Here is a 24,354-nt window from a genome sequence, read left to right as displayed (position 1 = left end):
GACAACTTTGTGGCCAGGACAAAGGATCCTCTGGCCTACGGATCGGATGCAATAGTAGTGCCGTGGAATCAGTTCTCACTGATATATGCCTTTCCTCCAATCTCCCTACTACAGAGGCTGATTTGCAGGATCAAGAGGGAAGGAATTCCTGTAATCTTAGTGGCTCCAGATTGGCCCAGAAGACCTTGGTATGCTGAGATCATAAAGATGACAAGAGGAACACCGTGGAAGCTTCCGCTTCGTCACGATCTGTTGTCGCAAGGTCCAGTGTTCAACCCTTCCTTACAAGAGCTAAATTTGGACGGTTTGGCTGCTGAGACCCACATTCTGAGGAAAAAAGGGATCTCAGGTTCAGTGCTTTATACGCTTATTAACCTGCCGGGCGGTATTCCCGAGTCTGACTCGGGGTTAGATTTTCATGCTGCCAGCGGTAACCCCGAGTCAGACTCGGGCTTGCCTCGCTGGATCCACAGGGAGTGTTTACTTACCTTGTCCCTGGATCCAGCGATGCCACCGCGCTGTGCGAGCGAGCGGGACCTCGCTCGATTCACACAGTGCCTCTGTGTGACGCCGATCTCCGTTCCCTGCGACGTTACGACGCACGGGAGCGGAGAACGGCGCCAAATTCAAAAAGGTAAACAAACACATTACATACAGTATACTGTAATCTTATAGATTACAGTACTGTATGTAAAAAATACACACACCCCTTGTCCCTAGTGGTCTGCCCAGTGCCCTACATGTACTTTTATATAATAAAAACTTTTTTTTCTGCCTGTAAACTGTAGATTGTCCATAGCAACCAAAAGTGTCCCTTTATGTCAAAAATTGTTTTAGAGCAGCTAAAAAACAGCGATAACAAATTATAATCACTTGCAGAATTGTGCAATAGCGATTTGTGGGGAAATTTGTCATAAAAAAAAAAAATAATGACAGCGACAATTCTGCAACTGAGCAAATTTCAGTGATTTTGATTTGATTACATTATTGAATCATTTTTATTATAATTATATTATTACTTGTTATAATTATTTATAATTATTTATTATATTATCATTTATAATTTTGTTTTTAAAAAAATGTCATACCGGGGATGCCTATTAGGCCCCGTACACACGAGAGGATCCATCCGCTGGAATTGATCCGCGGACCGGCTCCAGCGGATAGATCCCCTGGTGTGTACAATCCAGCGGATCTGTTTCCGTGGATTTTTATCCCCTGGGATGGATTTCAAGCGGATAAAAATTTGAAGACATCCGCTTGAATCCATCCCAACGGATTGATCCGCTGGTCTGTACAGACTCACCGGATCAATCCGTCCGAATGGATCCCCCGCATGCGTCGTAATGATTCGACGCATGCGTGGAATTCCTTATATGACAGTGTCGCGCACGTCGCCGCGTCATCATCGCGGCGACGGCGTGACACGTCATCGCGATGGGATTTCGGCGCGGATTTCGATCCGATGGTGAGTACACTCCATCGGATCAAAATCCGTGGAAATCCTCTCGTGTGTACTAGGCCTTAGAATCTTGTTTGGTCAGATTTAAGTGAGTTATTTCTAAAAATTACAGGCCTACAGTATAAAACGCCAAATTTCCTTGCAAATAATGGTACCGCTTTCAGCACCTTTTTTCTGAAAGAATCATACCGCCAGGGAGGTTAATGCCAGAAAGCCAGCTTCCAGACTTATTTATTATAGAGTCTGAAAAACATATGTTTCATGGTGTGAAACTAACAAATGGAATCCTCAAAGATATGACATAAGTAGTAATCTTGCCTTTTGCCAGCTAGGAGTGGATATGAAATTAGCCCTTGGTACCATTAAGGGTCAAATATCAGCTCTATTAGTCTTCTTTCAAAGACCTCTGGCATCTCATTCCCTAGTGCGGGCTTTTGTTCAGGGGGCATAGCGGACCAATCCACCAATCAAATCCCCCTTATGCCCATGGGATCTGAATTTAGTACTGTCAGTGTTGCAGAAGCAACCTTTTGAACCAATTCCCCAAATTCCGCTTATTCTTTTAAGCAGGAAACTGGCATTCTTGATTGCTATCTCTTCGGCTAGAAGAGTATCTTAATTAGCAGCTTGCCTTCTTTTTTTCTGGATCCGCAGACAGCGGCGGAAAGATTTATACACTCTCTAGATCTAGTGAGAGCTGTAAAGGTGTACATGCAGGCAACCACTCAGATATGCAAGACAGATATTTTTGTTTATTTTGCCAGAAGGTCCTAAGAAGGGACAAGCGGCATCGAAATCCACGATCTCCAGGTGGATTCAACAAACGATTATTCAAGCCTATGGTTTAAGGAACAGAACTCCTCCTTTTTCTGTTAGAGCGCAATCTACCAGGGCGGTAAGTGCTTCATGGGCAGTGCACCACCAGGCTTCGGTGACTCAGATCTGTAAAGCTGCAACTTGGTCTTCGGTCCACACATTTTCCAAATTTGATCAAATAGATATAAAAGGACAAGAGGATGCCGCTTTTGGGCGAAGTGTGCTGCAGGCTGCAGTATAGAGCTTCCTGTCCAGGGCGGTCTGCTTGATCTGTGTCTCCCCCCCCCCTTCATATAGGGCATTGCTTTGGGACGTCCCATTAGGTAATGATTAATGGCTCTGTGTCCCGTGGTGTACGATAAAGAAAATAGGATTTTTATAACAGCTTACCTGTAAAATCATTTTCTTGGAGTACACCACGGGACACAGAGTTCCCCCCTTCTTAAAGGGAACCTTATTGCTTTGCTACAAAACTGAGGTACTCCCCTGATGGGAGGGGCTATATGGAGGGGAACTGTCTCTTATTGGTTGTGCCAGTGTCCAATCCCCTCTGGTGACCATACAACCCATTCAGGGCCGTCTTTAATATGGTTTGGGCCCTGGGCAAACATTTTTTTTGGGCCCCCCTCCAGCTTATTTTGGGCCTGGCTGGTTCACATGTATGTGTTTTGGCGGCCCTCGTTTGTGCAGGCACAGCAGCCCATTGATTTGAATGGGCTGCCATGCCTTCGTATATATACGAAGTTCCCCGGGGCCCTGGGGAACTACGTGCCCCTGGGGACCTGGGGAACTACGTGCCCCTGGGGACCTGGGGAACTACGTGCCCCTGGGGACCTCCAGACCTCAAAAAAAAAAATTGTCCCTTTAATAAAAAATAAAAAAATATGTATTAAAAAAAATATTTTTTTTTATTTAAAAATAAATAAAAAAGGGGGGTTGCCATCTGGGGCCCTGGGGGCCTCCGGGCCCCTGGGAACCCCTAAAAAAAAATTGTCCCTTTTAATAAAAAATAAAAATATATTAAAAATATATATATTTTTTTTATTTAAAAAAAAGGGGGGTTGCCATCTAAAAAAAATGTTTTTTTTTTTTTTTCAAAGGGGGTTGCTTTGGGCCCCCATGTGGCCTGCCATGCACCAATCAAAATTTGGCTGATCCCTGCTGAACCGGACAGATTTTAATCAGTGTATGGCCAGCTTTGCTTTGCTTTACTTTACTGTAAAGTGTATCTCTAAACAAAATTAAGATTGAGAACCTGTTTTAGATTTTCACTGCTGTCTGGGAATCAGTTATAGAGATTTTTCCCTCACTTACTGTCCTGGTGGCAATGGTTTTACTAGACAAAAAGTGATAGAAAAGTATTTAAAATAAAATACTCAGTCAGCAGCTACAGTATTTGTAACTGCTGACCTAATTTATTTTTTACAAAAAGGCAGTTCCGTTTTAAACGTCTTAACCAGTAACTTGCATGCTAAGCATCTATGACATCTTGCCAATACCTATTCCTGCCAATACCTATTCCATCCATCATCAATAAAAACAAAAATGTATATTAGAAGCTGTTTCAAATACAGCCATTATATAAACTTTGCATTGCATTTTTAATAAAGCAATCCACAAAACTATAATCAATGCAGTGTACTGCAAAGTCCAATGCGGTACACAGGGCATGCATGGTAAACCATCTCCTTCTTCCCCTGCTGCCATTCTTCCTGCCACCCTTGCCGGCTGCAGCTGCTTATCACAAATCAGTGGCAAAACTGATTTGTTACTCGTAGTTCTACAAAGTCTCATCTGCTGATTAATATAGCTAGCTTCATAACTAGTCCCCACCCAGCCACCATGCTACCTCTTTATTCTGTCTCTCCAGTTATCAGCCTTTGCCTTGTTTCTGACCACTGCCTGCCTTAACCTTCTGGCTGTCCCTGTTTTGAGATAATCTTCTTTACTAGGTGAGTTACTGCCTTTGCAGGTGTGTCTGAGGACTGCAACTTGGGAGCCATCCTGCAGTAAAGTCCATTACCACTTGCTGGGTGCACTGGTGAATACCAGACAGCTCCCTAGACCGCGTGCCTTGGCCCTTTTTAGGGCTCATACCTCCACCACACATGTAAACAGCCTAGGGGGTTCACAATCCTGGCCATACATCACAAAAATACAAAATAAGAAACTTATTGCTATATTGTATTTACTAACACTGGTCAAAATAGAAAAAAATATAATTTTAATTTAGATTTGTTACATAATATTGTCGATAGATTCCGATAAAACAAAATAATTTTTCAAGACAATATCACAGAAAGAAATCTTTGTCCACCACCACTCCTGAACATTGAAATCAATGGGGCACTGTGGCTATTTCTCGGGGTAAAACCGCCCCGCTAGCGGCCGAATAGCACCGCGAAATTGACGGTAAAGCAACGCTAAAAATAGCAACGATTTGCCCCCGCCCCAGTGTGAAACGGGCCTTGGATGAATCGTAAACCATATTAATATATATATCTTTGTACATCAGATATGAGTACTATACACATCGTTTATACAGGACAGATTAATCTTACTCCTAAATATTTAAGGTATACAGTGAGAACCAATAAACGTAGCCCTGAAAAAAATGCCACTAAAAATAATAAATAATAAACTAAAACCAAACCTACTACGTTCAGAATAATTATGTTTGACAGCTCTATCTACGTCCTTCTCAATCCATAAATGTCATCTAATGTCTTGGCTTTGCCTATATACGCATGCCTCAACCACCATTATAGGCCCTGCAAAATTTGCATAGAGACCAGGGCTTTAGGGGTACCTGTAACCAGGGGTCCCATAATTTGTTAAATTTGAGGGGGGGGGTACCTCTGGATTTTGATACGTCTTTCTTTAAGTAGGGTAGTATTCAACTTGATGCACCATTCTTTAACCCCCCTGGCGGTATTCCCGAGTCTGACTCGGGGTTAAATTTCTGTGCTGCGATCGGTAACCCCGAGTCAGACTCGGGCTCGCCTCGCTGGATCCACAGGCAGTGTTTACTTACCTTGTCCCTGGATCCAGCGATGCCACCGCGCTGTGTGAGCGAGCGGGACCTCACTCGATCCTCTGTGTGCCGCCGATCTCCGTTCCCTGCGACATTACGACGCACGGGAGCGGAGAACGGCGCCAAATTCAAAAAAGTAAATAAACACATTACATACAGAATACTGTAATCTTATAGATTACAGTACTGTATGTAAAAAATACACACCCCCTTGTCCCTAGTGGTCTGCCCAGTGTCCTTACATGTACTTTTATATAATAAAAATTGTTCTTTCTGCCTGCAAACTGTAGATTGTCCATAGCAACCAAAAGTGTCCCTTTATGTCAAAAATGGTTTTAGAGCAGCTAGAAAACAGCAATAATAAATTATAATCACTTGCAGAATTGTGCGATAGTGATTTGTGGGGAAATTCGTCATAAAAAAATAAAAGTAATGACAGCGACAATTCTGCAACTGAGAAAATTTCAGTGATTTTGATTTGATTACATTATTGAATAATTTTTATTATAATTATATTATTATTTGTTATAATTATTTATAATTATGTATTATATTATAATTTGTAATGTTGTTTTCAAAAAAATTTCATACCCGGGATGCCTACTAGACTTTTGTTTGGACAGATTTAAGTGAGTTATTCCTAGGAATTGCAGGCCTACAATATAAAACGCCAAATTTCCATGCAAAATAATGGTACCGCTTTTAGCACCTTTTTTCTGAAATAAGCCAGGGAGGTTAAATGTAGGAGGAAGACGCGCAATCCATCTCAACAGTATACACTTATAAACTAGATACAGTAGGCAAAAAACAGCAGTTCTGACATGAGGAGTAAACGATTCTTCATCAAGAAAGCCCAGAATGCAGGTCAGAGGGTCATTTTGGAGGAAAATTTTGAAAAGCTTGATTAATAACTGAGATTATTTTGTTCCAGTAACGTAAGACTTTGGAGCACCTCTAGAGCATATGCAGATGATCAGTTGGATTACCCCCATATCTGGGTTTTCTCTATAGCGCCATTTAAACAACTTAAGGGGGGTTCTGTGTAACCGGTGAATAACAAAAAGTTGTGACAACCGTTGAGTAGGAGAATGGAGACAAGGGGACCTGTTCCAAAATTGACTGCCATATTTTACCATCCAATGAGGGAATATCTACTGAACGGTCCCATTTGCCATGAACCTGCATTGTACTGTGAAGACACTGCACCAAAGACCCATATAGCAAGGATATTAGACCTTTTTTATCAGTAGCATTGGCTATTTGGTTAATTAATGAGGTGTTTATCTGCTTGAGGGATGTGGAACCTGCCTGGATAGAAAGTGTGTGGTAAAGCTGGAGGTGCCGAAAAAAGATGGATTGAGGGATACCAAACTCATCTGGAAGATCTTTAAAGTGATTAAGAGTATAACTGGTAGAGAAACCGTTAAAACCCTGCAGCTTTCTAAGCTCCTCCAATCTCCCCCACTCCCAAATTGGATGAAATCTAGAGATACCAACATACCCTATAATCTTGCGCATTTCATCCCAAACCCTAGCCATCATGAGTAGAGTAGGATATTGACAACCAGTCCTAAAACCATCTGCCTCCAGTTGTGCTACCAAGGGATATTTGTTAGATCTGGACAACAGCATTGCCTGAATGGGATTGAGAGTGTCCATTGTTCCCTAGCCCCAAAAACTATTGCAGCTGGGATGCTAAAAAGTCTAGCTGAGGGGAGTCTAGCCGAGGGGATAGACAATCCACCACCATCTGTAGGCAACTGCAATATGGGTAGACAAATTAGGAACCCATATAGGGGAATTATGCAAGGCATGCAACAATTGGGGAGCCCAAATCATTTTAATTTGATTCCCCCTCCCCACAACCGATAGAGGGAGCTTACTTTTAACCTTTTATTTATTTAGGAGAGGTTGCAAATTATATTTTTAAATAATTTCTGATATCAGGATAAACCCAGACCCCCAGATATTTAAAGCTAGAGACAACTTTTATTTGTCTTGCGCAGGGAGGGAGATCCACCTGTTGAATATCTATCAGGAGGAGCACGGATTTATCCCAATTAATTGTGAATCCTGAGAAGGATACAAAGGTACTAATCGTATCCCATTTAGTACAACAAAAATAGCTGTTCTTCAATGGCACACATTTGTGTAGTCATGGCTTATTCTGATTTATGTAACCGGGTATTTCTACTACGTGGGCTTTACACCCTTGTACGGCTACTGCTTTATTTGGTAGGCTGTACCTGTCAGGAGTGGTCCTTTTTCTGTTTATATGTCACTTGTCTGAGATGGGCTGGCCCATGACTTTGCTTAACGGCGCACCCATCCTTTGACGTTTGTATGATACAGTGTTTATGAACAAATGTTTGTTAAATATCCATATTTTAATGGCACTACTAATAAGAAGTTGATGTTCCTGGAAGTGACTTTTAACATATTATAACATTTTTAACATAACATTCCCTTTACTAGTATTCTTTTCTTACCCAGAACCCTGATCCTAGCAATTACATTTATTTTTTCTAGCTAGTAAAATGGCTGTCTTGCCGTCTTATAAACTGCTTCATGTTTGGTTGTTATTTTTCGGTCATTACCCTAGTTATGTTCTGCTATAAAACTTGAGGTAACATTAAAAAAAAAGTACTATTGCCCCTTGCAACCACCCCAATGTTTGCTTTCAGAAACCTGATTGGGCAATGACATTTTTATTTTCTCTATTTTAAGAAACAAACACTGCTGTGTCTATGAACACCTCTATGTCTATGAACACCTCTATGTCTATGAACACCACTATGTCTATGAACACTACTATGTCTATGAACACTACTATGTCTATGAACACCACTATGTCTATGAACACCTCTATGTCTATGAACACCTCTATGTCTATGAACACCACTATGTCTATGAACACCACTATGTCTATGAACACTACTATGTCTATGAACACCACTATGTCTATGAACACCACTATGTCTATGAACACCACTATGTCTATGAACACCACTATGTCTATGAACACCACTATGTCTATGAACACCACTATGTCTATGAACACCACTATGTCTATGAACACCACTATGTCTATGAACACTACTATGTCTATGAACACTACTATGTCTACTATGTCTATGAACACCACTATGTCTATGAACACCACTATGTCTATGAACACCACTATGTCTATGAACACTACTATGTCTATGAACACTACTATGTCTATGAACACCTCTATGTCTATGAACACCTCTATGTCTATGAACACCTCTATGTCTATGAACACCACTATGTCTATGAACACCACTATGTCTATGAACACCACTATGTCTATGAACACCACTATGTCTATGAACACCACTATGTCTATGAACACCACTATGTCTATGAACACCACTATGTCTATGAACACCACTATGTCTATGAACACCACTATGTCTATGAACACCACTATGTCTATGAACACCACTATGTCTATGAACACCACTATGTCTATGAACACTACTATGTCTATGAACACTACTATGTCTTTCAGAATGCTACAGATATCTTATTTGTGTGGAATGACATGAATGAGCCCTCTGTGTTTTATGCTCCTGAGATGACCATGCCAAAAGATGCTGTACACCACCAGGGATGGGAACACAGAGATCTTCATAATCTCTATGGATTCTACCAGGTAAGCAAGGCAGTGCCAAGCAGGGAACTGATATACATTAGACCAACATACAACACTCTTAAAGAAACATGGAATAAAGCGGTATTAAACCCAAAATGTAATATACTGCAGTTTAGCAATCATTAGATGTGGTGGCTGCATTTTTTTTATTTTGTTTAGGCTTTTTCCCCCTCTGTTTTCACCTGGTGATCTAGCAAGTAACACAACTCCTGTATTAGAGGACCTCCACTTTGGATGAAGGACCACAGGGGCACCCTTGGACAGCAGCTTTGTTAATCTCGAGGGGGATCTTGTTAGATGTACTAGCAGATTTAGATATGCTAATACATTGAAACCAAACTCCAGCTAATACTTTATAAGCAGCTACAGCAACAATTATTTTCCTTTTGGGATGAAGGTTTTACATAAATAAATAAACTGTCAGTTGTAAATAGTTTGCCTCATCTCTGTAACTGCCACATCTGCAAGAGAGCTTGTTCTTTTGAAAAACAACAGATTTACTGGCCATATCAGCTGATGAAAATAAGAGAAAGAAAGCTAATACAGCCATCACACCTATGAATTGGTAGGCTGCAATATATTAATTGTTGCCTTTGGGTTTAATACAGCTTTAGGCTGGGTTCACACTGATGCAAATTGAATTTCCCTGCATTCCAATTCACATTAAAGGAGAGTGTGATCGGCTCTCAATGAAGCCAGTTCACGCACCTCCGGGGAGGCCACAGTCCGAATTGCAGAAGGGTTCTGTGCATCTTCTGGTCCTGATTTGCACCTAAAACAGTGAACGGGGATGCACCAGACCCCTCTGTGAGCCGCGACCACAGCAAACGTGAACCCGGCCTTAAAGTATGAGACGTGGAACAAAGGAAAATGGTGTTGCTTGCTTACTAGTCAGATTACATTCTGCTTCTAGACGTGTGTTTCGTTTCATTTTTCGGACGAAAATGTTGTCGAGTCACAATGGTAACGGATTTCAGTGAATCCCCAAAAAATAATGAAATGAATAAACTAATTCTAATTAGGAACATTTTTAAATGTATTTGTATTCGAAAAATAAAAAAATGAATTTGAAATGGAACCCGCTCACATCTGTTGCAGCGGTATCTATCCTGGAGATGCTGCTCCATTATTGTATACATGCGGCACACTGTGCACTGCACAAAACCTTCAATCTTGCTAGCATACATTATCCTAGTTACAATAATTATATTGGTGAAAAAATGTGTATGAATTGGGGTGATGGCGCTGCCTACCCCTATGTGCCCCTATGTACAGGTAGGGGGAAAGGACTCCTAAACAAGGGTCCTAATATGTGAACTGCTTAATAAAATGTCACATGTGCAAAAACCTCCATATGCCCAAAGCAGTGTCAGTGACCAAATATCCAAAGAAGTGTAAAGGTTATATAGATGAGTATATAAGATTTATATTATTCAGTGATATGACATATAAGTGTACCTATACCAACCCTAATATAGGTAAGTGCAGTGTCCTTGCGACTTAATCCTATTCACAGTTATTAAGTGATACCACAAAATAACTATACACAAAGTGAAGGAGCCACATCAAAAATGCAAAAATACACTGGTACACCCTGTGGAAATTTGGGTATATCAAAAAAGAATAGATAATGAAAAAAATGTAAAACCATTAGCAAAAACCAACAGCTATGCGATAACATTAGAAATTCTATTGCTCCAAACAGGAATAATATAAATCTCATATACTCATCTATATAACCTTTACACTTCTTTGGATATTTGGTCACTGACACCGCTTTGGACATATGGAGGTTTTTGCACATGTGACATTTTATTAAGCAGTTCACATATTAGGACCATTGTTTAGGAGTCCTTTCCCCCTACCTGTACATAGGGGCACATAGGGGTAGGCAGCGCCATCACCCCAATTCATACAGCAGCAGCCTTAGTGTATAATTTTTATACTAAGCGCAGGATTTATTTATTTTTTACAATAATAATATTACATAACAAAAAATTTCAGATGTTGCGTACAGGCTTGAAGACTCCTGTTATAATCTCCTGTTCTCAACTCCCAGTTTTTAACTCACCACTTAGTCAAATTTCCACTTGGTCAGAGTTCCAGCAAGCAAAAAGGTGGGCAAACTCAAGGATGAGTAAGCTTTAAGTGAGTACTATAGAAAGTTATATAGAAACTGTAGCATCTGTGACCAATTAACCAATCCCCTTAATTAGCAGACTGAATGAAGGAAAGAAAAAAAAGGCTATTTAAAAATGTGTTTATTTAAATCTTTAGTTTAATTAGCTTTTTTGTTTGTTTTTTTAGTTTTTCGGGTCATTCGTTATGATCGAAATTCATAAATTTGTAAATTCGAAACTCCAAAATCCGTAAATCTGTAAATCCGAATATTCTAAATTTCACAATCCGAAATTCCAATATCCAGAAATTTGAAAATTCTAAATAATAACTAACTAATAACTAACTAACTATTACAGTTATAGGTATTGTGTCATGGATCTGCAGTAATCTTCATGTCTGTCTGCTTACCTCTGTGTTCAGCTTAAGGCCCCGTACACACGACCGAACATGTCTGCTGAAACTGGTCCGCAGACCAGTTTCAGAGGACATGTTCGGTCGTCTGTAGGTCCGACCGGACAATTTTCCGGCGGATCGGACAGGTTTCCAGCGGACAAATGTTTCTTAGCATGCTAAGAAACATGTCCGCTGGAAGCCTGTCCATCGGACATGTTCGGTCGTCTGTACAGACTCACCGGACATGTCCGCTCGGCCAAAAGCCCTCGCATGCGTCAAAGTCATTCGACGCATGCGTGGAAGCATTGAACTTCCAGGGCCGTGCGCGGCCACGTCACCGCGTATCGTGTCCGCGCGGATTTCTGTTTAATGGTGTGTACAACCATCAGACAGAAATCTCCGAGCGGACATGTCCGATGAAAACGGACGGACCGTTTTCATCGGACATTCCGTCCGTGTGTACGAGGCCTAGCCCCTAGCCCCTAGCTGGGAATACTATATTAACCTGTGCACTGTAAGCCAGCCTCGCTGATCAATATTGTGTGTTTGGTTTCCTGTGTGCTTCTTACCATATGCTCTACGTATGATCCTGTTTACCAACCATGACTTGTTCTTGACTGTGTCTGTCTGCTTCATATCCCGACCTTTGGCGTGTCCTTTGACTATCCCTGCCTGCTTGTTGCCCCGGCCTTTTGGCTTACCTCCTGACTATCTCTTGTTGTCCCGGGCTGCTGCTTCCTCTCTATCCTCCAGTAGCCTACCGTGAGAGTGAGCTGGGAGACCCTGGGGGCCGCGACCTGGAGCCAGTTGCAATGAAGTCCATCTCCCCCATCAGGGGCTCTGGTTAACACCTGCTTGCTCTCAGATTCCACACCCTTGGGAATCTCATGCTCTAGCTCCCAGTGTGATCCTTGTTGGTGCTCCAGAGGACCTGCTTTCCTGAACCACCCAGAGCTCCATCCACATAGTGTCCACTACCTTACCGGTGCACTCCTGACCCCAATGGGGTGCATCTGTTACCTGGCTTCAGGTGAACTGACATATTGGAATTTCCTTTCAAATCTGGCTGTTGGTGAATGTAACGAATACAAATTTATCCGAAGTTACGAATTATCTGAAATAATGAATGTGGTATCTAAACAAATGGAATTGAACAAATTAATAATAATAATAATAATAAAAAGTTTTTACTATTATTGTTATTTATTATTATTAATTTGTTACGTTCCATTCATTTAGATACGGGATTCGTTATTTTGGAAAATTCGTAACTTTGGATAAAATCGTATTTGTTACGTTAACTAGCAGACAAATTTTAAAGGAAGTTCCAATATCTATAATTTAATAGTTAGTTAGTAATTATTAGTTAGTTATTATTTCAGATTTTAGAATTTACAAATATTCGGATTTGTTGAAACTAGTTAAAAAACTGATTCGGACCGAAACAAATTGCACATGTCTGTTTAAAAAGTTGTTTAAAAAGTTTCAAGGAAAGACCCAAAAGAAACTAAAAATGCAAAAACAGCAATCGCCTGCGGTCAAAACAGTTTTTCACTCTCCACTCAAATTCCCCACTCTTCAGCCTTCAGTCAGCAAAAGGTGGCCTGTGGATGCGTGTGCTCGCCTAAGTGTATACACACATGCCCGCACGTACGCACCACTGCTCATTTGCATGTGCATTTGAGTCCTTGCTCGTCTTGTTAAGCTTCTATGCTCGTGATTCTGCATATGTGCATAAGGATGAGAACCTGCTGCATGAGATCCCTGACAAAAACATAATGAAGCACTCTACTTGCTCAAACTTGGGTTTGTTCCCACTATGTGCAACATGTTTTGTGAACAATTCCTTTGACAAGGATTAAATGGGGTAAAGTTCCTAAAATGTGTTGTGAGCGTAAATTACTAACAAACTGATCTAAGCCATCAGTTCGCCTCCTCTTTTGTTTTTATTTCCAGGTCTGCAGTCACATTCGTGTGAGGAAGACAAAGCCATTAATGCTCATCTCTTGTTATTGCCAGCTGTCTTTTTCATGCTTTGTATACCCATTAGTGTTCCACAAGCTTTTCTATTAAGCTTTTTAGACTTTTTAATTGACTTGAAAGAAGAAGTTATTCCTCACTACATGAACTTCATCAGTAGCTCTTCAGAGTAGTTTGCTCGTTATCCTGTGACTATAAGAGCTCTCCTAACACATGACAACAATCTGTCTGCTTTATGAATGTCTGCTGTATATTTGTATGTCTTCATGGGACATTACAACGCCAGCCACTCTTAGGCCTTGTACAGACGAGCGAACATGTCCGATCGGAGATTTTGGTCTGATGTGTGTACACACCATCAGACCAAAATCCCCGCGGACAGAGAACGCTGTGACGTATACGACACTGATGTTCTCTGACGCGGAAGTTCAATGCTTCCACGCATGCGTCGAATCATTTAGATGCATGCGCGGGATTTCGGGCCGCTGGTTATACGTTATAACCAGCGGACATGTCTGATGAGTCATACTGACCATCGGACATGTCCGACGGACAGCTCTCCAGCGGACAAGTTTCTTGGCATGCTAAGAAACTTTTGTCCGCTGGAAACCTGTCCGCTCGGCCAGGAATCCGGTCCGCTAGGCCGTACACACGGTCGGACATGTCCGCGGAAACTGTTCGGTCGTGTGTACGAGGCCTCAATGTTACAATGTTTTTTAACTAAAGTTTTATGTACTATTGGCTGTATGTATGCTAAAGCCTGTGTGATTCCTGATGGTGACACATATTTTCTGATTTATTTTTCTCCATATTGGGGAAAGTTAAAAAAGAAAAATCCTCGGGACAAATTAATCCAATTGGCATCATGAACCAAACGCAATAGGGAAGCCGTCATAAAACAACTGGAGGAGGAAACAGCTGATACAGAACCACATGTTGATCTCAGACAAAAAAATGATATGGCCCGTACCTCCTTCAATTTAAAGGGGTTGTAAAGTACATTTTTTTTTCCCTAAATAGCCTCCTTTACCTTAGTGCAGTCCTCCTTCACTTACCTCATCCTTCCATTTTGCTTTTAAATGTCCTTATTCCTTCTGAGAAATCCGCACTTCCTGTTCTTCTGTCTGTAACACCACACAGTAATGCAAGGCTTTCTCCCTGGAATGGAGTGTCCTGCTCCCCCCTCCCTTGGACTACAGGGACTACGTTGCAGATAGAGAAAGGAGCTATGTGTTAGTGGGCGTCCTGACTTTCCTGTAGTCCAAGGAAGGGAGCGAGTACGACACTCCACACCAGGGAGAAAGCCTTGCATTACTGTGTGGAGTTACAGACAAAAGAACCGGGAGTGAGGATTTTTCAGAAGAAATAAGGACATTTTAAAAGCAAAATCAAAGGATGAGGTAGGTAAAGGAGGACTGCACTAAGGTAAAGGAAGCTAATTAGGAAAAAAAATTGTACCTTTACAACCCCTTTAAGTCTTGGGCTCCATTCACACTTGGGCAATTTGAATCGCGGGTGGAAGTTTTCTAGCCAATAACATAGTGGGTTTATCTCCCATGGTGTAATAGCGATGTCTGGACCATTGGATATGTTTCTCAGCTTTGGTGGTAACTCTCCATTCACACCTAGGTGATTTAAATCACAGGCGGGATCGCCATGTTTCTGCCCACAATTCCAAATGGCAGCAAAATTGCGGGATGCGTTTTGCGAGGTCTAAATAGCACCCAAATTGAGGTGTGATTTTTGCAACAATAAATTGTGCTGTAATCGCAGTAAAATCACAACATGCAAAGCTTGTCGCTCAAATCGCGATTCTGCGCGCAATTCAAAATCACGACAAAAGATGGGACGCATTTGCAATGCTATCACTTCTTGATGGTACCCCAATTGCAGTGCAATTGCGGCGAATCGCAACTCTGTTGGTCAAGAGAAGCTCCTGCTCCTTTTTGAGGGACAAGCTTTGCATGTTGCGATCCTGCCTGCGATTTAAATCACCTAGGTGTGAATGGAGCATTACCACCAAAACTGAGAAACGTATCCGATGGTCCAGACATCGCTTTAACACCATGGGAGATAACCCCACCACGTTATTGTCTAGAAAGCATTTATACATGTTATACCAAAACCAGGGAAAGACCACGGTGACTGTACGAGCTACACGCTCATCTCACTCATAAATGTGAGCCTAAACATTATGAGCAAAATACTACTTACCAGGCTAAATACCTTTTTATCCTGTACATCCAGATTATGTGGGCTTTGCCCCACGTAGACATGCTCCTGATCAAACAAGGTGAATAACAGACATTATCTACACTATTCATTCTAATTGGGATGGGAAAGGAGAACGAGGGTGTATGCTACTCTCATTGTATTTACCCAAAGCTTTTGACTCCCTGTTGCGGGAATCTCTTTATGTCCTCAATCGGCATGAGCTTGGCCCTAGATTCTCTCTGTTATTGCAGATGTTCCATAGCGATCCTAAAGCATGCTTGCTGGTAAAGACATATCATTCCCAAAAATTCAGCATTCATAGGGGCACTCATCAAGGCTCATCAAGGCTACCCCCTGTCAGACCCTTGATTTGAACCTGGAACCAATGCTGGGTCAGGCAATGTCTTTTCTTGCTGAGCTACCTGGAATGTTGGATAGTTCCTAGGACAATTCCTCGATGATCCTGTCTTGAACCTTGTTTGTCTTGAACCCTGAACTCTTTGCTCCTCCCATGAACATTCTCATTTAAGCCATTTCTCTGCACTTCCTGTTTGCCAGATTATTGTGCTCTTTGCAGCCAGGTTCTTCCCTGCTGCCATCCATATTTTGCTGGCACTCATTATCAACCACTGGCTTGTTCATCGACTACGCTTCTGCCTGATCCCAACCTGCAACTACTCGGTTTTGACCCTCGACTTGTTGCTTAACTATGCTCCTGTTTGATTCCTACCTGCTCATTCGCTACTGGACCCCGCCTTGCTCTCCTCCTTTTGGGGAGATCCTGATGACAGCAACCTGGTACTAACACACAGCAAAATCCACTTTAACCATCATGAGCTCTGGTGAACACCGGCTAATACTAATGCCTCGTTTCCACTGAGCGGATCGGTTCGGGTCGCTTAGAATGGAACGGGTTAGAATGGACCGGTCTATTCTGCAGAGCATTTCCACTGCAAATCGAACCATCCATGCAAGGTTTAGAAAAAAAGCCTAGCACATCCACCAATCAGTGAGATGTATTTGTAGGTCCGCCCTAATGGAACCATTCCATTCTCTATGGCCCCACATCTGAAGCAGGACCCAGAATGGTCCAGTACGGTTCGCTTTTATGGCACGCTTTCATAATGGAAACACCCAAAAAAGCGTACCGTACCGAACCGATCCGCTCAGTGGAAACGAGGCATTAGACTCTGCACCTCTGGTGAGCCCGCATCATTCACCAGGGTGACTACCGGTGTACCCATCCTGCTGGTTGGTGGTAGTTCTGCTACTGCTATAGCAACTGGTCTTTGAGCCTGACCCCTGATAGTGACACCCCTTCTCTCCAATACTATTTATTTTTGCCCTTGAAATCCTGGCTATCAAACTCAGAAATAAAGTAGATCTAAAAAGTATATACTACATTGACTGCAAACATAAGTGCGCATTGTTAGCAAATGACATCTTGATGTTGCTGTTCTCTCAATTATATCCATCCCCACCTTTCAATCTTTCTTGCTAATCTCAAGCCTCAAGGTAAATCATACCAAGGCCTTAAACCTATCTCAAGATGACCATATACTGTAGACCATATATAGTCCATGTGCTTAAACAAACTATCCTCCCTTTTACAAAAAAACTTTTAGAAGATCTTGACAGATGGAAAGTCGACCCTCACTCATGGTTCGGCAGGTTGCACTCTACTAAAATGAACGTACTTTCAAGGATACTTTACCTTTTCAGAATCATTCCAGTAGCTACAGTATACAGGTGTCTGAGCCTAAAGTAATACTAAAGCTTCATTTTTTTTTCTAAAATAACAAACGATTTCCTTTGAACTGATGAAGGTGAAATTAACATTATGGTCAATGTTTTTCTGCTATCTTAATGGACAAACTTAAATTTGAAGGAATATGGGACCCCTGGATTTGCTACCTAATAGGAAAAACATAAAGCCCTGTACATACGATCGGATATCTGATGGAATCTAACCCGATGGATTTTTTCGTCGGATATCCGATGAAGCTGACTTTCATCAGTCTTGCCTACACACCATCAGTCAAAAATCCAACCATGCCAAAACGCGGTGACGTTAAACACTACGACGTGCTGAGAAAAATGAAGTTCAATGCTTCCAAGCATGCTTCGACTTGATTCTGAGCATGCGTGGATTTTTGACCGATAGACTTCCACTTCCAAAAATTTAAAACATGTTCTATTTTTTTCACCGATGGATAACAAACCGATAGGGCCCACACACGATCAATTTGTCCGATGAAAACAGTCCATCAGTCTGTTTTCATCGGACAAACCGATCGTGTGTAGAGGGCTTAACACGACAATGTGCTACTGGATCCGACGAAATATGCTACTTTCTTGCAACCCATTTTCTCTACACTATCCTGTTCTTAGGTTACTCGTGTTCTAGGTAATATTACCTAAAGGTAATGCTCAGAAATATCAACCTACGACCCTGGGGTTTCCATATCACTTCAGGTGGGCCCTATGGAGGGCCATATCGCATTACTAATGGTGTGTCCCAGAGTTCGCTATCTGTGTACATTGCTTTAGATGAGGGGGATGCTATAGCTGGCAATCGGATTGCATTGTCATCCCTTTACATTTTGGTAACACTTTAGCTGCTTGCGCAACATTATACTGTAACTTGGTAATGACCCCCGAGTCTTGGGGATGCAATGACTATCTCACTGTTAACCTTTGGAAATATTGTGATTGTGTTGTATCACCTTTGTGCTGACAAAGCTCTTTACCAACAAACCTAGCACTATGTGAAATTTTGTATTCCATTTTATTGTTTTCTTGAAATCTAATCAATAAAAATTATTAGAAAAGGAAACGAAAAATCCTGCATAATAACAAGTACTGTAAATACTCGAGTATAAGCCGACCCAAGTATAAGCCCAGGTACCTAATTTTACCCCCAAAAAATGGGAAAACATATTGACTCGAGTATAAGCCTAGGGGTAGGGGAAACGCAGCCACTACTGTAAGCGGAAAAGAGGGTCAAAAATGCCCATTTACACGCCTCACTGTGCCCATTGCAACCTTACTGTGCCCAACCTCACTGTGCCAACCTCACTGTGCCTAACCTCACTGTGCCCATTGCCACCTCACTGTGCCCAAGTCAGTGTGCCTGAAATACTTGACAGGCTGTGGGCGTCCATTCATTGTTTAGGAGATGGGCAAGCCTTGCTCAAGGTTGGTAAGCTCCATAAAGCCATCGTCTTCATCTCCAATGTTGTGGCTTTGTGAGACTGAGAGCCAATAGGGGAGAGAGGCAGGCACTGTAGCCGCGGCTCCATCTTGAATTTGCCCAGCGGCTGGCTGGGTCAAATAGGCCATTATTTTCTGGGGGTGTATGTCCCCTTTCGTTTGGCAGACATCATGCCATGCTGCAGGGGGGTTAGGAGGGTCCCTGGCTGCTATTCCGGTCCAAAAATTAGGTCCCGTTGCGCTGGTATGTGTGGCTGAATTCCGGGCTGCCACAGAGCTCAGAGGAGAATGTCAATGCTGCTCGGATGTTTAAATTTCGCGGTCTCCTCCTGGTCCCGTTCCGTGATAGGCATTTCCCAGCAGCCTATCATGGACGTCCTCACATCTTTGGACTCAGTTTCCCAGCAGACACTGGGAACGGGACCAGGAGGAGACCGTGACATTTAAACAATGGACGCCCGGAGCCTGACAAGAGCATAAGGAGTGTGGGGGGTGGAGAGCACCGGGGGAGCTGAATAGCACAGTGTGGTGGAGAGCATGGGAGGGAGCACAGGGGGTGGGGGGAGTTGGAAATCACTGGGGGGAGCTGGATAGCATAGTGGGGTGAAGAGCATAGGGGGGAGCCAGGGAGAAAAATGGGAGCTGGAAAGCACAAGGGGGGAGCTGGAGAGCACAGGGAAAGTTGAAAGCACATGGGGAGCACAGGGGGGAACTAGACAGCACAGGGGGCAGAGAGCACTGTGGGTGCAGGTAGAACTGGGAGGGGTTAGGGAGCATGGGGGAGCAGAGAGCTCTGGGTGCTGGGGAGCACTGTTGGGGGGAGCCAGGGAGCACTGGGGGGGAAGAGTATGGGGGGGGGGGCAGGGAGGACCAGAGAGCACTGTGGGAGGATTTCAGTGTGGGGGGAGCACAGAGCACTTGGAGGAGGTGGGGAGGGACTGGACAGCACAGTATGGGGGGGAGCCAGGGAGCATAGAGGGGACCAGAGAGCACTGTGGGGGAGCCAGGGAGCACAGAGGGGACCAGAGAGCACTGGGGGGATCTGGGGAGCAGTGGGGGGAACTAGACAGCACAGTGGGGGGGCATGGGGAGGGCCAGGGAGCACAGAGAGGACCAGAGAGCACTGCGGGGGAGCCAGGGAGCACAGGGGGATGGGGAACTGGACAGCACAGTGGGGGGAAGAGAATGGGGGAAGATGGAGAGCAGTGGGGGGGGGGGCGGCTGGACAGCACAGTGGGGGAGCATGGGGGGCCAGAGAGCACTGGGGGGGGGAGCAGAGGGGGTATGCAGGGGGAACTGGGAGGAACCAGGGAGCACAGGTGCAGTAAACCAGGGACCACGGGTGCAGTAAAAGTAGTTGGATAGGAGAAGCTCCGGTTGACGGATCCCATCCCAGGGGCCTGCTGCAGGGTGGCCGACCGCCCAGAGAGAGAGTGAGTGCCCGGCCACTGAATGCCCACAGAAGCGGTCATTCTAGCGGCTGCAGGAGGAATATGGAAAGATTAATTCCTCCATATGCAGCTGTCCCCACCGCTCCTCCTATCCAGGCACACAGGAGGGCGGCACGGCCGAGCACTCGCTGGTGCTGGGATGGGAGCCATCCACCGGAGGTCCTCCTTCCTCCTCACAGACAGTCATAGGGCAGGGATAGTTTCCGCCGCCTTGTCCAACTCCTGACTCGAATAGGCAGTTGGCCAGAAGTGAAAAGGCCAGGTGAGAGCGGCGCGGGCTAAAGGAGCAGCTCAGCTGCTTTAGGGCCCCATATGGACTTGTGGCCCGCCCAGTGTGCCCTATGGCTGCCCGCACGGCTTTTACAGATGGCACTTGGAGCCTGTTGGTCAGTCCAGTGATCAAGCAGAGGCAAATTAGGCAGCCGCGAGGCCCCCTGTGAGTGAAAGGCCTTAGGCGGCCAAATTATAGAGCCGCCTCTGGCAGTTAGTATCCTATATCGGGCAAGAATGGGACAACATTCTTCTCCCAAAACTCCAGCAACTGATCGCCTCCGTTCCCAGATGTTTACAGAGTGTTAAAAACAAAAATGGATGCTACACCGTTGGCCCTGTTCCAACTTTTTTGAGACAGGTTGTTGCAATAAATTTCAAAATTACCTTATGTTTTTCTTAAAATGTTACATTTTATGAATTTAAACGTTTGTTATGTTTTTTTATTTTGAAAGAAATCGTTGCATTCTGTTTTTATGGAAATTTTACACAGCGTCCCAACTTTTTTGAAATATTAGTATTACTTTAATGTAAGATAGATATTGTTTCACTTATTCACAGCAAATGTCCACTTCAGAGGGCCTAATTCAGCGGTCTGGAGGGAAGGAAAGACCATTTGTGCTGACAAGATCTTTCTTTGCTGGATCACAGCGTTATGGTGAGTTTTTGTGATTTACTTTCACCAAACAGGTTTATGAATGAGAAAAGGATTGAATAATGCCCCATTGCTGATTTCAGTGGAAAGAATAGTGCTCCAGTAGAGTGAATAGCACCTCATCACTGGTGTCAGTCAAAGAAGTGGTGCCTCATTGTTCGTGTCAGTAGTAAGAATATTGTCTCGTATTAGTGGGAGGAATGGTCAGATAAAGGCAAGCAAAGGCCACAGTTAAAGGACCACTACCCTAGTTTTAGAACGGTGCACACTGTATCAATAATGGAAGGCTGAAAGGGTCTCCTTCAGTTTGAGACAAATGGCAGTAGACTGTCTCCTCAAAGTTATGCTGATCAGTGAGGACTGGAGCAACTTAAAGTTGGGCACAGTCTCTGGGGCCAATTGCTCAGAAGTCAGTATTGTGGTAGGCAAATTAGATTTTACAGGAGAGGGCACGGGAGCATGCTTGTATCCTCCACGATCAGAGTCCCCAAATATCTGGGTGATTCGGGCCATAACGTATTGCATGAACATAGTAAAGAACTTAGCTGAAGGAGCAGAGAATGCAGCCATGTCTGACTGAGCTAAAGAGGACTCCAAGGGGGAATACACTTCAAGAGCAGAGGACAACATGATTCTAAACTGCAAACATCAACACTGTCAGTAGGCTCACTGCAAGAAGCAAAGTCCTTAGTAGAAAGTGAACTGGGAGCACCCAGTACAGCAGCAGAATTGGCCCCTCCAGGTTTACAATCAGACATGTTGCAACCATGTGGTGGCAGTTCGGCTTCATATAAGCTCAAGGTAAGGCGCAAGGCCTCAGGTACTCACAAAACCCAGGCAACTGGTAACAGGTGACAGTTGGATGGCAGGAGGTGATCAAAGTCAATGTAGGTGTGTAGTAGAAATAGATCAAAGATCAAAGTTTCACGTGGCTTATGCCAGCAGGAGTAGCAGCGGGGACATGCCTTTATGGCAGAAAAGAATGTATGGAATGCATGCATGACACTCCACCCACAGTATAATGTCAGCATTTAGTCCCACATCATTAACCCCTTCCATGGCAAAAACCATCAGGAACAGAGAATAAGGGTGCCCATTGAACTATGGAAATTAGGCATTTTCAGGTGCTCAGCTTGTCAGGTCCACTCACTAAGTGTGTCTTCAGAAACAGGGCAAGCACTAAGGCAATCCCAGTGTATCTGGACCGGGAAAGCGCTCTGCAGATATTACCAGGATGAAGTCTAGAAAATACCCCATGTGGTACCCAGTGCCTGAAGATCACTTCCAGGCTATCCCTACAACCTCAAGTCCAGTGGGGTCCAGATATAGTACTCCAAATTCCAGGTTAAAGATGATAGCTCCAATTGAAAGACAAAGCTCCAGTAAAGATGTAGAGTCTTAATTGGAAAAAAAAGCTAAGTAGAAAAAAGTTATAGTAAAAAATATGTTAGTCTGTAACACAGCAGAGTTGAAGAAAGCCATCCATCCTCCTAGGACACTAGCAAAATAACTGGAGGCATGTTGGTAGTTGGAGGAGTTATCCTGGGCTGGCCTCCTTTTTTCGTTTGCCAGTCTCCAACCTTGCTAGAAGCAGTAGTATACCCAGCTTAAAACTTCCTGTGTTTCCTAATGGTTGAGAACGAATATGTATTTTTAATTACTGAGAGCCAGATCCACGTAGATCGGCGTAATTTTAAGCAGGCGTAGCGTATCGTTTTTACGCTACGCCGCCGCTACTTTGAGAGGCAAGTACTGTATTCTCAAAGCACTTGCGTCTAAAGTTACGGCGGCGTAGCGTAAATGTGTCAGCGTAAGGGCGCGGAATTCAAATGACAAAGATGTGGGCGTGTTTTATGTTAATTCTACTTGACCCCACGTAAATGATATTTTTTTTGAACGGCGCATGCGTCGTCCGTGGGGGTATCCCAGTGCGCATGCTCGAAATCACATCACAAATAGTCAATGCTTTTGACGTGAACGTAATTTACGCAAAGTCCTATTCGCGAATGTTTTACGCAAACAACGGAAAATTTGACGCTGGCCCGACGTCCATACTTAACATTGCGTACGCCTCATAGACCCAGGGGTAACGTTACGCCGAAAAAAGCCTTACGTAAACGACGTAAAAAAATGCGCCGGCCAGACGTACGTTTGAGGATTGGCGTATCTAGCTAATTTGCATACTCTACGCGGAAATCAACGGAAGCGCCACCTAGCGGCCAGCGCAAATATGTACCTAAGATCCGACATCGTACTAAGACGTACATCAGTCGGATCTAGCCCCCATTCAGTCGTATCTTGTTTTGTGGATACAAAACAAAGATACGACGGGGCATCCTAGAAGTTATGTGGCGTATCAATAGATACGCCGACGTAACTTCTTTGTGGATCTGGGCCTATGTTTTTAAGTTGCATGCAAGTAGTATGGTTGATACCAAGAGCCTGTGTTTGGGAATTTTTCAACCATTAATATTGTCCCAATTTTGTAATTACCGTATTTATCAGCGTATACCGTGCACTTTTTCCCCCTGAAAATAGGGGGAAAATCACGGGTGCGCGCTATATGCCGATAGCATACCTCGGAGGGGAAGGAGGGGGACGAGGGCCTGCCGGAAATCACCGAGCCGTCATCTCCTCCGCCACCAGCATTGGACCAGTGTTCTGTCTGTCACAGGAGATGGTCCAATGCCGATGGCGGAGGCGGGAGTGTGCGTGTGTGACGTGAGAGCCGAGTGGAGATGACGGTTCGGTGATTTCCGGCGGGTGTTCGTCCCCCTCCTTCCCCTCCGAGGTATGCCAAAGGTACACTCTACAGTCTCGGCCAGCGCTCACCCTCCCCTTCACCACAGACTGCTGAACATTTGGGTATAGAAGCCCCAAGCCGCGCTACAGTCCCGGTCAGCGCTGCCTGCGTCTGAGAGTTCCAGCTCCCTCCCTTCCACCATCGAGTGCTGACAGCTAGAAGCCCTAAGGTACTGTGTATCTCCTTGAACATAGGAGCTGCTCTCTGAGTTGCTTGCTGTACATTGCTGCTTATCTTATTTTTAATTTTAACTGCATTTACTA

At 43.7% G+C, this 24,354-nt stretch overlaps 1 protein-coding gene across 5 annotated transcripts in view; it reads left to right on the top strand.

The window, feature by feature from the left end:
• Positions 1 to 24,354, top strand: part of GANC (glucosidase alpha, neutral C) — a 129,465-nt gene that overhangs the window by 78,987 nt on the left and 26,124 nt on the right. For all 5 annotated transcript variants that reach the window (XM_040333499.1, XM_040333497.1, XM_040333496.1 and 2 more), the window contains 2 exons: positions 8,848 to 8,991; positions 21,195 to 21,291. In XM_040333499.1, the coding sequence (XP_040189433.1) occupies positions 8,848 to 8,991; positions 21,195 to 21,291 (241 nt within the window). The remainder of the gene's footprint in view (positions 1 to 8,847; positions 8,992 to 21,194; positions 21,292 to 24,354) is intronic.

Source organism: Rana temporaria, chromosome 13, assembly GCF_905171775.1.
Source record: "Rana temporaria chromosome 13, aRanTem1.1, whole genome shotgun sequence".
Classification (NCBI taxonomy): domain Eukaryota; kingdom Metazoa; phylum Chordata; class Amphibia; order Anura; family Ranidae; genus Rana; species Rana temporaria.
The sequence above is the reverse complement of the archived record's forward strand: the minus strand, read 5'-3'. Positions and strand labels throughout refer to the sequence as shown.